The sequence below is a fragment of the Aptenodytes patagonicus genome, chromosome Z (assembly GCF_965638725.1).
Source record: "Aptenodytes patagonicus chromosome Z, bAptPat1.pri.cur, whole genome shotgun sequence".
Lineage (NCBI taxonomy): Eukaryota > Metazoa > Chordata > Aves > Sphenisciformes > Spheniscidae > Aptenodytes > Aptenodytes patagonicus.
In genome coordinates, this window is record NC_134982.1 from 32,561,842 (window position 1) to 32,574,104 (window position 12,263).

At 39.7% G+C, this 12,263-nt stretch overlaps 1 protein-coding gene across 3 annotated transcripts in view; it reads right to left on the reverse strand.

The window, feature by feature from the left end:
* Positions 1-2,364: 2,364 nt before the first annotated feature.
* Positions 2,365-12,263, reverse strand: part of BRD10 (bromodomain containing 10) — a 57,430-nt gene continuing 47,531 nt past the window's right edge. For all 3 annotated transcript variants that reach the window (XM_076363209.1, XM_076363208.1, XM_076363210.1), the window contains 2 exons: positions 11,103-11,290; positions 2,365-8,875 (listed from right to left, as the gene is read on the reverse strand). In XM_076363209.1, coding sequence (XP_076219324.1) covers positions 5,238-8,875; positions 11,103-11,290 — 3,826 coding nt within the window. In that variant the 3' untranslated portion in view covers positions 2,365-5,237. The remainder of the gene's footprint in view (positions 8,876-11,102; positions 11,291-12,263) is intronic.

Sequence of the window (12,263 nt, forward strand, 5' to 3'; positions counted from 1 at the left end):
TAGAAGCAATTAATTACATTTCCTTTACTTTGCTTTTACATACCATTTCCATTTAATGTGTTTAGTTCAGCTGAGATTGAAATAAAAGATATTGTAAGAACACCAACTTCCTGCAGAACTTCTGGACCAATCATACATGAAACAACAAAGTATCCTGGTTTCCAAGTTTACACCAGACATCCAGGTATGACTATTAATCAGCAAATTCAGTATTTTGAGAAAAGAAGAAGAGACATGTTTATCAAGATCTTAAAGTTTGCTTTATGACACTGTAGTTTCAAGGAAAATATTTAAAATAGAACATAGTCTGTGTCACATTTGCAAAAGTGGCCTCTTCAACAACTCAAAAATTTTTATTTGGGCGCCAATGTGGATAAAATGATCATGCATCTAATATATGAAATTGTATCCTATGCACAAAAATGAGAGTTAAAAAATCATAATGTTCAAAATCATTACAGCAGTTTGTCCTTCTGCATTGTCAAGATAGCTAAAACAAACAAGAGTAGGAACTGTACAGAGAGAGGAGAGTGCCAGACTTGCACTGGTTTCAATAATCTGGTTTAAAGATCATGTCTTTACAGCCATGATATTCTGCAAGTGGTATAGTCTTGTAGGATGAATTGAATTTATTTTGAGATTGTTGCGTATTTGGTTTACAACTGATATTTCTACAAAAAAGTTAGTACATGACTAAATAAGAGCCAGAAATGCACCCCCAAAAATTGAAATAATTATTGTGAGAGAAAAATCATCATCACACTGCTGAATAGATTTGCAGTGCTTTTAGAACATGCACTGTTCTGATCCCACATCTCAAGGATACAGTAATACTGAAAAAGGTACAGACAGCAATGACACTAACTGATTACTTCCATGTAAGAAATAACTGAATTGACTATCTCTCTTTATTCTAGAAAAGAGACAACCAACATGGCAAAGGTCTGCATAGGCCACATGGAAAAATGAATAAAGACCAAAGGCTTATTGTATCTTACAATATAAATATTTGCATCAAATGAAACTAGCAGGTGCCAGGTTCAGAAACAAACAGGAGATTTATTTACACACTGGATGAAGAAAAACTCTTTACCACAGGAAGCTGTGGATGGTCATAGTTTACATGGGTTCAAGAAGAATTCTAGAAAGGATTGGCCAATTTCATCAAGAAAAATACACTGAGGGCTATTAAATTGAAAAAAAATCACAGCTGTCTGAGCAAGACTCTGGCTCACAGATCAGTGGATACTAGAAGAGCATTCAGGCCTGTTATGCTCTTTTGGACTGCTACTGTTGACTGCTCCTAGAGACATGATGCTAGGATAGATGGACCTTTAGTCTGATACAGCATTACTAATCTTATTTTGAGTCAGTAAACTCACTTCAGGTGCAGCTTACAGAGAACAGGCTACCTGAATGTAAGTTTCTGTGAGCAGCTCCTGCTGTTCTTTTTAAAGGAAACAGCCTCATCATAAAAAACATTCATGCTTTAATAAAAATGATTGATTTACTTTAAAATCAATTTGGGCTACTAAAATTCTACACTACCACAAAATATAAGCAAAACCAGCTATGAAACAAACTGTGATGAGGCTACGGACTTTCTTCAAATGCCAGCTTTTAGTAATTTTCTGACCTACCTACATGAGACAACTAATTTTCTCTTCACTTACTTATCAGGAGAATTTTGCTTCACTTTTCTCATTGTACTCTTTGCTATGTCACACAGTGAAATCAAAGTGGGTTTGAATGACTTGACAGTAACACACTTGGTTTGAACAGGTACTTCTATGACTCCTAATACTTGTGAAATTTAATTGCTTTTAGTATGGTAGAGGCAGAATCCCCACAAGAAAATGGCAGCACACACACACAGGTTTGAACAGTGAGGCACAATTAATGTAATTTTCTACTCAAAGCAAAGAAAAATTACTGTGCAGAATATGTCCATTTAGGTAAATATCAAAACTACCATCCAAAATGTTGAAAGTCATGAATAAACCCAAAGTTTTGTATATAATATAGTGTCTGAATATCTGTATATAGTATCTGAAGGGGTCTAAAAGCAAGGCATCTTACAAGCTCTGAAAAGTTGAACATGTTTTCTTCAAAGATTGATTTTTATAGATATTTGTTTATATGTGTAATTAAATGTCTTTTAATTTCAAGTAAAGATGCAGGTAGTTCTGCTTTTTCATTGCGTCTGTGAATACAATCTACTTTTTTACAGTACTTTTTGTGCTCTAGGTAGCAATATGTATTTGGTACAGAGAATAAAAGATAAGTAGCAAATTGTCAACGGCTATTTACTTTCATTTGAAAGAAAGTCTTACTCTGACCGACACTTATATTGTTGGAAAGGAGTGATAGGAAGAGGTATTTTATTCACAAAAATCACTAACATTTGTTTTTACAAAGTAATGAATCATGCAAACCCATTATGTCGCAATCTCAAGCCTTTCTCCAATAGGATTTGGAATCTGAACATGTGTCCAGTAGAGAATAAAAGTCCATGAAAATTCTAATCCAACTGAATCAAACTTTGCATGTTGCAAAGTTTATGCCTGCCAAATTACAAAATATTTATAAAACAATTATAAAATATTATCGTACTAATTCAGAAAATTTCTAAGAAATCATTCAGGTAAGTAGCTTGAGTCCCGAGTTCCTCAATTAAGCTTTTCTGACTTTTCTCTTTATTAGAATTAATTACAGCATAAATCTTTCTACTACATTGACACACAGAAAAATGTCATGCAAGATTTTTTTCTCCATTCAGGCCACCTGCAATAGTAGAACCTAGTCTTAAGCTCTCCAAACAATGTAAATATTCACTCTACAACAAACATAAATAAAAATTAAAAAGGAAAACCAGCCATTGTAAGAGAAGAGAAAAATCCAAGAAAGTCAGTCCCAAGGTTCCACCAGTGAAATGGAAATAAAATGTGTTGCTGGTATGTATGGTTTTAGAGTATATAAAATGTCCATGAAGAAACTGCCATTCTCTGTCACCTTCCTCTGTTGGAAAAGTCATCTGCAGCATTCAACTGCAAAATGCAGTCAGATTTAAAAAGCCTTAATATTGTAAACTCTTGGCAGGCAGACACCACTTACTACTAAGTGTCTTCAAAATCGATTACATAACACCTTTAATGAGAAGTAGCAAAAGTTCACCAGGTAGCTTTTCCTAAAATAAAAACCAACCTTCTCACACCCCAAAACTGACAGCTTCCATCTTTCCCAGTCCTGAGATAAGATGGAGATTGCTGATCCAAAAAAAGGCAATTTCCCAATACAAATTTCTTAGTTAGTGCAGAAAGGGAGGTACCTATGGAAGGCACAAGCCTTTCTTCCCCCCCGCTTACCCCCCAGAATTCTAGTTAACTAGTTACCAGATTACTTTTCAGAACAATATGAAGGGCAGCCAACACAGAGGGAGTTACCTGTGGTCTTAATCTTCAGCCCAACATCCAAACTGCCAAACTGTGTATAGCAAATGGGGAAGGGAAGGAGAAAACTTGACAGGATGAGGAACAAAAGCTTAAGCCTTGTCTTGATGAAAATCAGTCTAAGAATGCTGCTACATACAGATATGTAAGCTTTTATCCCCCTTTGAAGTCACAGTTATTAAAAAGGCAACTAACATTCATGAGTTCTTCTGAAATCTTCCCTTCTAGTTTCTAAAAAAAAAAAAAAAAACAAAAAATCCCACACAAACAAAGATGTTCAGCCTGACTGGATCTTCCAAGCAACTAACAGAGACTATGATTTCAGATTTTAAAACAGCACTTCTAAAATCATCATCTTCCATAAAATAAGAGCTGCTAGACGAGCACCCTTTCTTTATATGCTAAGTCTCAAAAGATACCAAAAAACTTCTCTATTTCCATGAACACTGCAGCAGGCACCTGTGAACTCAGCTGATCTGCAGAAAATAACCCAAGGGTTTTATCAGATCAAAAGCTGAACCTATGCCAACAAATATTTAATACACTGCATAAAAAGGGAAGGTTTATGTAGTATGTGAATTATTCCCACTCAAAGCACTAATAAGGCCTCCTTTAATACTGTGTGATGTTTCAGCACTATCCTTCCAGATAGACCCAATTGAAAGCTAAAGAAAAAAATACAGATCTAGAAAGCCTAACTGGTGAAAAAACTGGGTAGCTTATTATGGCTAGACAGAAGATTAAAGGGTGACCTTGTTACAGTTACCAGGTATGTGGAAATGCATACAAGGTTGTAAAAAAGAATAATGAACTGTTCAATAGGTCTATGAGCTTTATGACAAAACATAGTAGTCCTGAACAGCAACCAGTGTGACTTAGACTGGTGTCTGGGAAACCGTTTCTAGCCTTACCACATCACTAGAGATTTTAGGCAATATAACCAAACATTTATTAAGAATGGATGAAGTATGGGTTATCCCAACCTGTATAAGGAAGATCAACAAGATGGCCTTCCTTCCAACTCCTATGAAATCATGTGAAATGTAAACCACAAAGAAGAGCAGAAGAGATTAAATAATTTCATTCTACTATATTCCAAAAGCTGAGATGCATCTGCATTAAGTAGGAAGGTGTATATATATCTGCCATGGTGTAACAGATATACACATTTTTAAACTATTGCCAACACAAAGCAGTACAGCAACTTGATTTATTATATGCAGATTTTTCTGCATTGTTGCTAAACAGTACACTGGTCCAATGTTACTAAAATACTTAAAAAACTATACATTATGTAAACAAAACATAAATAAGACAGCATAGTTCTTTGTACATATAGTTTAGTACAGACTGTTAGGAATTCATGAATATTTACAATTCTATACCATAGACTGCATTTTTACAATGCATAAATATTTTTTTACAGAAACAAATCAAAAATAAATTTGACAAATAAAAAGAAGATATATACTGTCATAAACACACTGGCAAACAGTCCATACTGTAAGATGGAACATGTGCAAAAGGCTAGATTTCTCCAAACTAAAATGTTTAATGAACTCATTGGTCATTTCTGACTTTTTACTAAAGAACTCTCCGAAAACTTCTGAGAAACTAAATAAATTTTTCTTCCTCCTAAGCCCCACAGGTAAACAGGAAAGAACTGTAATCTTAAGTAATTTTGAGTAAATCAACTGCTTCAAACAACGTAAGAAATTATTCAATAGTTACAACTTCCAAAGTCAGAATGCCCCAAAATTTCAAAGAAGTGGCTCATTTGTGGTAAATTCAGGATGCAGCTTTGTCAGGTTTATCAAGGCAAGATGACCGAGATGCAGGGAAGACAGTGGCAGGATTTCTGCTTGTGGACACAACAACAGGAGGCAGTGATGAAGACAGGGAAGAAACTTTTGATGCTGGAGTATTTATAGCATTCAAGATGGCTCCCTCTGGACTAACCAACAGTTTTTTGATAGAAGTGTCTAAGTGAAACACTGAAGTGCTGCTTGGCAAATGAGAGTTCGGAGGATGAATGGCAGAAACCACAGAAGATGTAGCTACAACATTAACGGGAGATTTTATCACTGAAGACACAGACTGTGTCACTGCAGACAGTGGAGTACATGAGCTAGCTGGAGTACTAAGTATCTGGGGTGTTGCATGTACGATGGGTAAAGCATCTGCAGACCCAAAAGAGTTAACAATTTTTGTAGAGCTTTTCAAGGGATGTTTTGATATTTGCCAACTTAATGAATTACTTGGTGCTAGCATGACTTTCGAGGTTATTGGATTAACAATTGGTACACCTTGAGCCTCTTGACTATGGTTAATAGTTAAAGGAGCCGTCTGTTTTGTATTACAAGACAGAAGAAGAACATGGCTGCCAGTTCCAAGGCCTTGTGGTGGAACAACAAAACGAGTACCATTAATCATTATCTGAGTTCCTGGTGCCAAAGGCATACAGGTGTTAATGACTATTTTCTGCTGAATGCAAGGTTCATTCAACTGACCTCCTGCCTTGCTTGTTACAATTGGTGAAGCTGCAGACATCTGAATGGTAGAAGCGCAAGTGTGAGCATGACTTTGTTTCTCTGTACTGGGAGGCACCTGCTGGCATTGTAGGGAAGAAAAACTGGGAAAACTAGTGACTTTACCTGTATTTGGTGATGGAGGGGGCAACACACTCTGAGGCTTGTGAATACTTGCATTACTTGGCATAGCAGCTGAAACTCCTGATGATTGAAACTGAAGCAGTGCGGGCAACTGGCTTTTTGGTACTGGAGGAGGAGCTGGAACTGGTGCCAACTGAGGAACTGTATTTAACACTTTGTGCGGGGTGGCTACAGATCCAGGCAAGCTAATGACTGGAAATTGCAAAGCAGGTGCTAAGTTTTGAGAAGGTACTGTTGGTTGTGTTGTTGAAATCAGCACAGATGAAGCAAGATGTCCCGTTTTCACAGTTGATATACCCACAGTATTGCCAATATTTGATGTACACAGTCGATTACCCAGAATTGGCCTTATTCTTGAGGGATCATTTCCACCAATCAATACAGTGGGCCGTGTCCCAGAAGAAGTCCCACTTGATGTTACTGAAACAGATTCTACACATGCACTTGCTGTTGTTACTGTAAGGGCATTTTCAGCTTTTGTGGCAATACACACAGATTCATTAACCGACACAGAACTTTGACTCACAAAACTTGGAACAGGAACCAGAGTACTACTACTTGTCAACGATAGCGCCAAGCCCATGCTCGTTTTGTCTTCTCCCTTAGAAATGGCAGAGTGCAATATATTAACTGGTGGAGGTGGTTGTCCATTGCCTTTAGTATTCACAATGGTTTGACCTATATTTAGTCCAATTTTCACATCTTTTACTTGAGCAATAGTTGGTGATGAATTTATTCTTATTGGTGCTCTTACTGTAGATGGGATCAGAACCAACTGTGGTTGCTCTGTGGCACTAACAAAGGTTTTGCTTAGGGAAGAAGGAAGGTTATGTTTCAATGACTCTGCAACTACATTGGTGGTTGATGGGCCACTGGCAATTTGTGTGTTAATGAAAACCAACTTCTGAGCATTAACACCAGTGGATGCCGGAGAAGGTATAATACTGACACCTGATGCCCCACAAGGCGATAAAATAGGTGGATTTGTGACTAATGTAAGTTTCTGGACTGGAGTACCACTGATTAAATCTCCATTTGTTGCTGAATTAGACTCAGATTGTATAACAGGATTTGTTTTAGTTTTCATATCACCTTGTTTCTGCACAGAAGAATTTGGAGTTATGACAGTGTTATTTTGTCCAATGCTAGTCACGCTAATAGGACTGTTTGGAGTTGCTGACATCGAATTGCTAGCTAATGAAATGGAGGATAAAGGAGAGGACACATAGGAGGAGTTCTCTGTTACTTGACTCACAGTGCCCCCAATAGCAGGCTGCTGTAATGTGAATTTGATATTTTTCTCCATTGCCTGGGTAAAATCAGCTGGGAAAGCTGGAATGTTAACAGAAGAAGCTGTTGAGGGGGCAAATCCAGAAAGAGACAATTGTCCAATATGAGGGAGACTAGACGTGGCTGTTGCTACAGATGGAAGAGTAGAGCATGATAATGCTGTGGTTTTTGGCACAAGAAAGGCCTGAAGTTGAGGTGCGTAAGTGAAAACTGAACTAGAAGATAAACTACTAGGTGAAATCTGGTCTGGGTTTGTTCGCACTTTAACAATTCCTGTGTTTCCACCTCGTGTTGTGACCAGAATAGATTGTGATTCTCTTATACACACCGTCTTCAGCTCTTGTCTAGTTTCAAAGGAGTCAGTTGTCTGCTGTGATGCAAGACTATGACAGGCAGAAGCAGTGTTTGTAGACCCACTTAATGCTGTTGCTGATATCAAAGACTGGCTAGCTGTGGAAAGAGTAGGTGAAGTCAAAGACACAGGCAACATGGCAGTTGAAACTGTAGTCTTGTCAGTTTCAGTTTGGCTCACCTTAATTGTTGATGATAATAAGTAAGCTGCTGAAGTTACCGCAGGCAATGGTTGCGTAGTGTTCATAGGACCAGTCACTTGTGACAAGTGGGTAATATTCTTGTTAAAAATGGTACTAGGTGACTGAGTAGTAGCATTTGCAGGGCCTGTTACCAGAACAGGTGTTAAAGAAACACTAACATTTGGTATTTCTGGTAAAGTTGCGCAGTGCAGCTCAGATGATTTTTGTTGTAGTGACTGAATGTCCTTGGACACAATTTTTCCTTCCTTCTGCTGAATAAGAAAATTCTTAGGTAAAATAAGAACTTGTTGCATGACTTTTTCTCCAGTTTTAGGGTCAATCATAGGTTGCATTTGAATTTTCACAGAGCTGTTGTGAAGGTCTATTGGTACACAGTGGCCATTTGGCATTTTGTATAGCATTTGTAAAGGAGTCTTTGAACTGGTCTGGGAGGTCAATGCTGGTTTTATCAGTGATGATTCCAAAGGTGATAAAACTGGCTTTTCAGAAGTAGATACATTTATGCTTGGGGGAGGTGACAGTTGATTTGTTAAGGTCACTTTGTTCCCAGTATTCTTGGCAAGCAAGGCCTGGATAGGTTTGGTCCCTTTCAGAAAGTTTGATACTGATGTTGCAGGATCTGTCAAGGAAAACGATTCCAGAGTTGACCCTTCAAATTGTTTCAGCTCAGTCAAGAAACTATCTGGCTGCAGGCTACTTTCTGAACTCTGGACCACAGCCTCATTAGTGCTCAGCTTAGCTTTCTTCCTTGGTGAAAGCTCATTAGTGCTTTGATCCAGACAACTATTTTGCTTGGACTGTCGTTTAACACATTTGGGCAGTGTCTTCTGTATTTCTTTAGAAGTTGATTCTTTTTTCAGAACTCTGTTTTTTCCTGCAGGTAAATTCATCTCTAATAGTTTCATTTCATCTGCAAGGATATTAAAACAGAAACTGTGTTTTACACATTTGCAACTGATACCTCTATATAACAATTTTACAGTGTCTAGCTAAAGGCAAAATGCTAGCTTGCAAGCGTTAAGGATATGTGGAAGGACAATGTCTCCTTCTTTAAGGGCATCTGGTCAAGGACCTTTTTCAATGCAAAAAGGGGGTAATAAGGAAAGGAGGAAGTCATAAACAAGAACATACAGGGACACAAACCTGACCAGCATGGAAGACAGTGAGGAAAACAAAACCTGGTCATTCACACTAATTGATGAAGGCATGTGAGAGTGTGAGAATGTTTATTCCAGCAATGTCATCTCATCAAGGACCTGGTTAATTGGGAAACTGAGGGAAAAAGGGAGAAGCCAGGGAAAAAAAGTATACAGAGACACAGATCTAACAAAACAAACATGGAGACAATGACAAGAAACAACCTCACCAATCACACCAATTGATGGGTTATCAAGAAACTGCAGGTGCCCCTTCCAGGAAGATCAACCTGGACTTTGCAACTGATATTATTATAAACCAGGGGAGATCCTGGACACTTGGCTGGGAGGGATGAAAGAATCAGTATAGCTATACAAACCCATGAAGAGATGTGCAGAGGAAGGGGGAGCTGCAAGGACAGAGCAGGAGGTCACAGCCTGTGTGCCTGGTGCCAGCTGCTGGGGGATGAGTGTCTGTATCTTCCCCAAATGCAGTGTGCGTGGGGGCAGTGCATGTATTCACTGGCAAACTTCAAGCCAGACTAGCTGGTGAGCAGGGGGGTCTGGGGTCTGGACTGGCACATCAGGCGGACTTGTGAGTGTGGGGTTCCTGTGGGACAGGGGTATGAGTGCCACATGTTTCATACTGAGCATAAGGCTGGACCAGCCAGCAAGCAGGGGATGCATGAGGTGGATAGGAGGACCCAGGATGCAGGCAGGGGTGCCAGGTGGACAGAGGGGCCGTGCATTGAGGTTCTGGCAAGGTTTTGGCAGTGCGGGACTGTGGGGGGGCCTCTGTGAGGAGAGGCCAGGAGCTGCCCTGTGCCGGGCAGCTGGCTCCAAAACAGATCCATGGCACGGCTGAGCCCGTCAGCCAAGCTGGTGATGCCTCATGGAAAATGCTGTGCAGAAGAGTGTGACACAAAGGAGTGAGGAAAAAATATAGGAGAAACAACCCTGTAGACAACAAGGTCAGTGAAGAAGGAGGGGAAAGATGTGCTCCAGGGACTGGAATGGATTCCCCTGCAACCCGTGAACACCATGGTGAAGCAGGTTGACCCCTTTCCATGGAGGACCATGCTGGAGAAGGTATCTACACTGCAGCCTGTTGAGAACCCCATTCCACACCAGGTGAATATGCCCTGAAGGAAGCTGCAGCCCATGGAGAGCCCACACTGGAGCAGGCTCCTGACAGGAACTGTGGCTTATGGGGGACCCACACTGCAGCAGTCTTATCCTGAAGGATTCTAGCCTGTGGAACGTACCCACGCTGGAGCAGTTAATGAAGGACTGTATCCCATGGGAGGGACCCCACACTGGAGCAGGGCAAAAGTGTGAGGAAGGAGCAGCAGAGACAAAGTGTTATAAACTGACCTCAACCCCCAATCCCCATCCCCACTGTGCCACTTGACAGGGGAGGAGGTAGAAGAATTGGGAATGAAGTTGACCCTGGGAAGAAGGTGGAGATGGGGCGGGGGGTGGGGAAGGTGTTTTAGTTTTCATCTTTGTTTCTCACCATCCTACTGCATTTTGGCAGTAAATCAAATTAGTTTTCCCCAAATGAGTCTGTTCTGCCTGTGACAGTAACTGGTGAGTGATCTCCCTGTCTGTATCTTGACCCATGAGCTTTCCCATCTTATTTTCTCTCCCTGTCCTGTTAAAGAAGGGGAGTGACAAAGTGGTGGGGTGGGCGTCTGGCAGCCAGCCAAGGTCAACCCACCATAAATGTACATTCCAAGCAGGCCTACTATGTTATCACAGAAATAGTTAAGCACAAAAATGGCAAAAACTTGCATTAATCAGAATTTTCATCTTGGTCATGTCTGCCCTCTTCTAGTCTACATCCGTCAGACATGCATCACAAGTTATTTCAATTATTATCACAGTAGTAGTTAAGGTAAAAAGTAGGACACAAGCTCACATGGAAAAATTAAGCTCCTGAATCAACTTCATTCAGGTCCTGAATCAAGTTCAAGCTATCAAATTCCAGCAAATGCTTACCATTGTCTGGGTGATCTTTTTTGGGAACTTCCACACGTTCTGTGGACTCTGAAGATTTACCGCATACTACTGGAAAAGAATCTTTGCCAGAATCAACTTCACTTTCATCATTACTCCACAATTCTCTGGTAAATTTATCATGGTCTGGATGTCTTTTAAAGTCATCATAGTCCTTCTTCAATCTAGACCTTGAAAATAACAAAACTGACTTTAGTAAACCACACTGTTGTTAACATTTTTTTAATTTGTATTTGCTGCCACACAAAAAGTTGGTGTAGAATTAATTGCCTGTGTCCTTCAAAAAATTTCAGAGTAGCTCTGTCTGCAAGTCTCTAAAACCCAGAAATGTGAAGTGACAGTAATGTCCCTTCCCTCACCGAAACGGAATTCTATGTCATTAGGTTCTCTAACAATAGGCAAAAAGACTGAGTCAAATATGACCATCACTGTTTTACTGCATCCATCTTCTGTTTCTTCCTTCATCTTGCATTGTGACAAATGTACCTGTATGGACTTGAGTATTAACTGTAACAAGTGTACTCTTTCCTCTGAAGGCAACCCCAACTAAAAAATTAAGTAAAGCTTGTTTTTCTTAAACGCATCATGCTTTTGGCCCAGCTATGGGACTGTAATGTAACTTTCTCCTTTAAGAAAACTTTCTTATCTCTGGGCCTCTAGAACAGCTGCCACTGTCATTTCCATAGGCTCACACTCCACTGAAGAATGTGCATATAATGGAAATACATAGCTGCTTTACTCATTTGAACACCATTCAGAAACACATCCACTTACCTTGACACTCCTAAACTGCTACATATTTCCATTGTCCCTTCTTCTAAACCATTGTTTAGATGAGATCTAGGGGGTATTTCAGTGTACAAATACAGTGAACTGCAGGATTCAGCGGCTGGTAGCCAACGCAATATCCAGGAGGATTATTTAGCAAACGAGTAAATAGATTATAGCAATTAGCACCTTGTGTGGAATAGAATCTAGCCTCTAGTCTGGATCTAACCCTTATGACAGAATAAGATCTTAAATTTACCCATTCTTCTGCATTAAAATAACAATTGTTTGCATTGAGTGCAGCAATGGCCAGCTGCTCCCTAAGAGATGGAAAGGGAGGAGCCAAGCATGATGTCACAGCTGGCAGGGCATGAG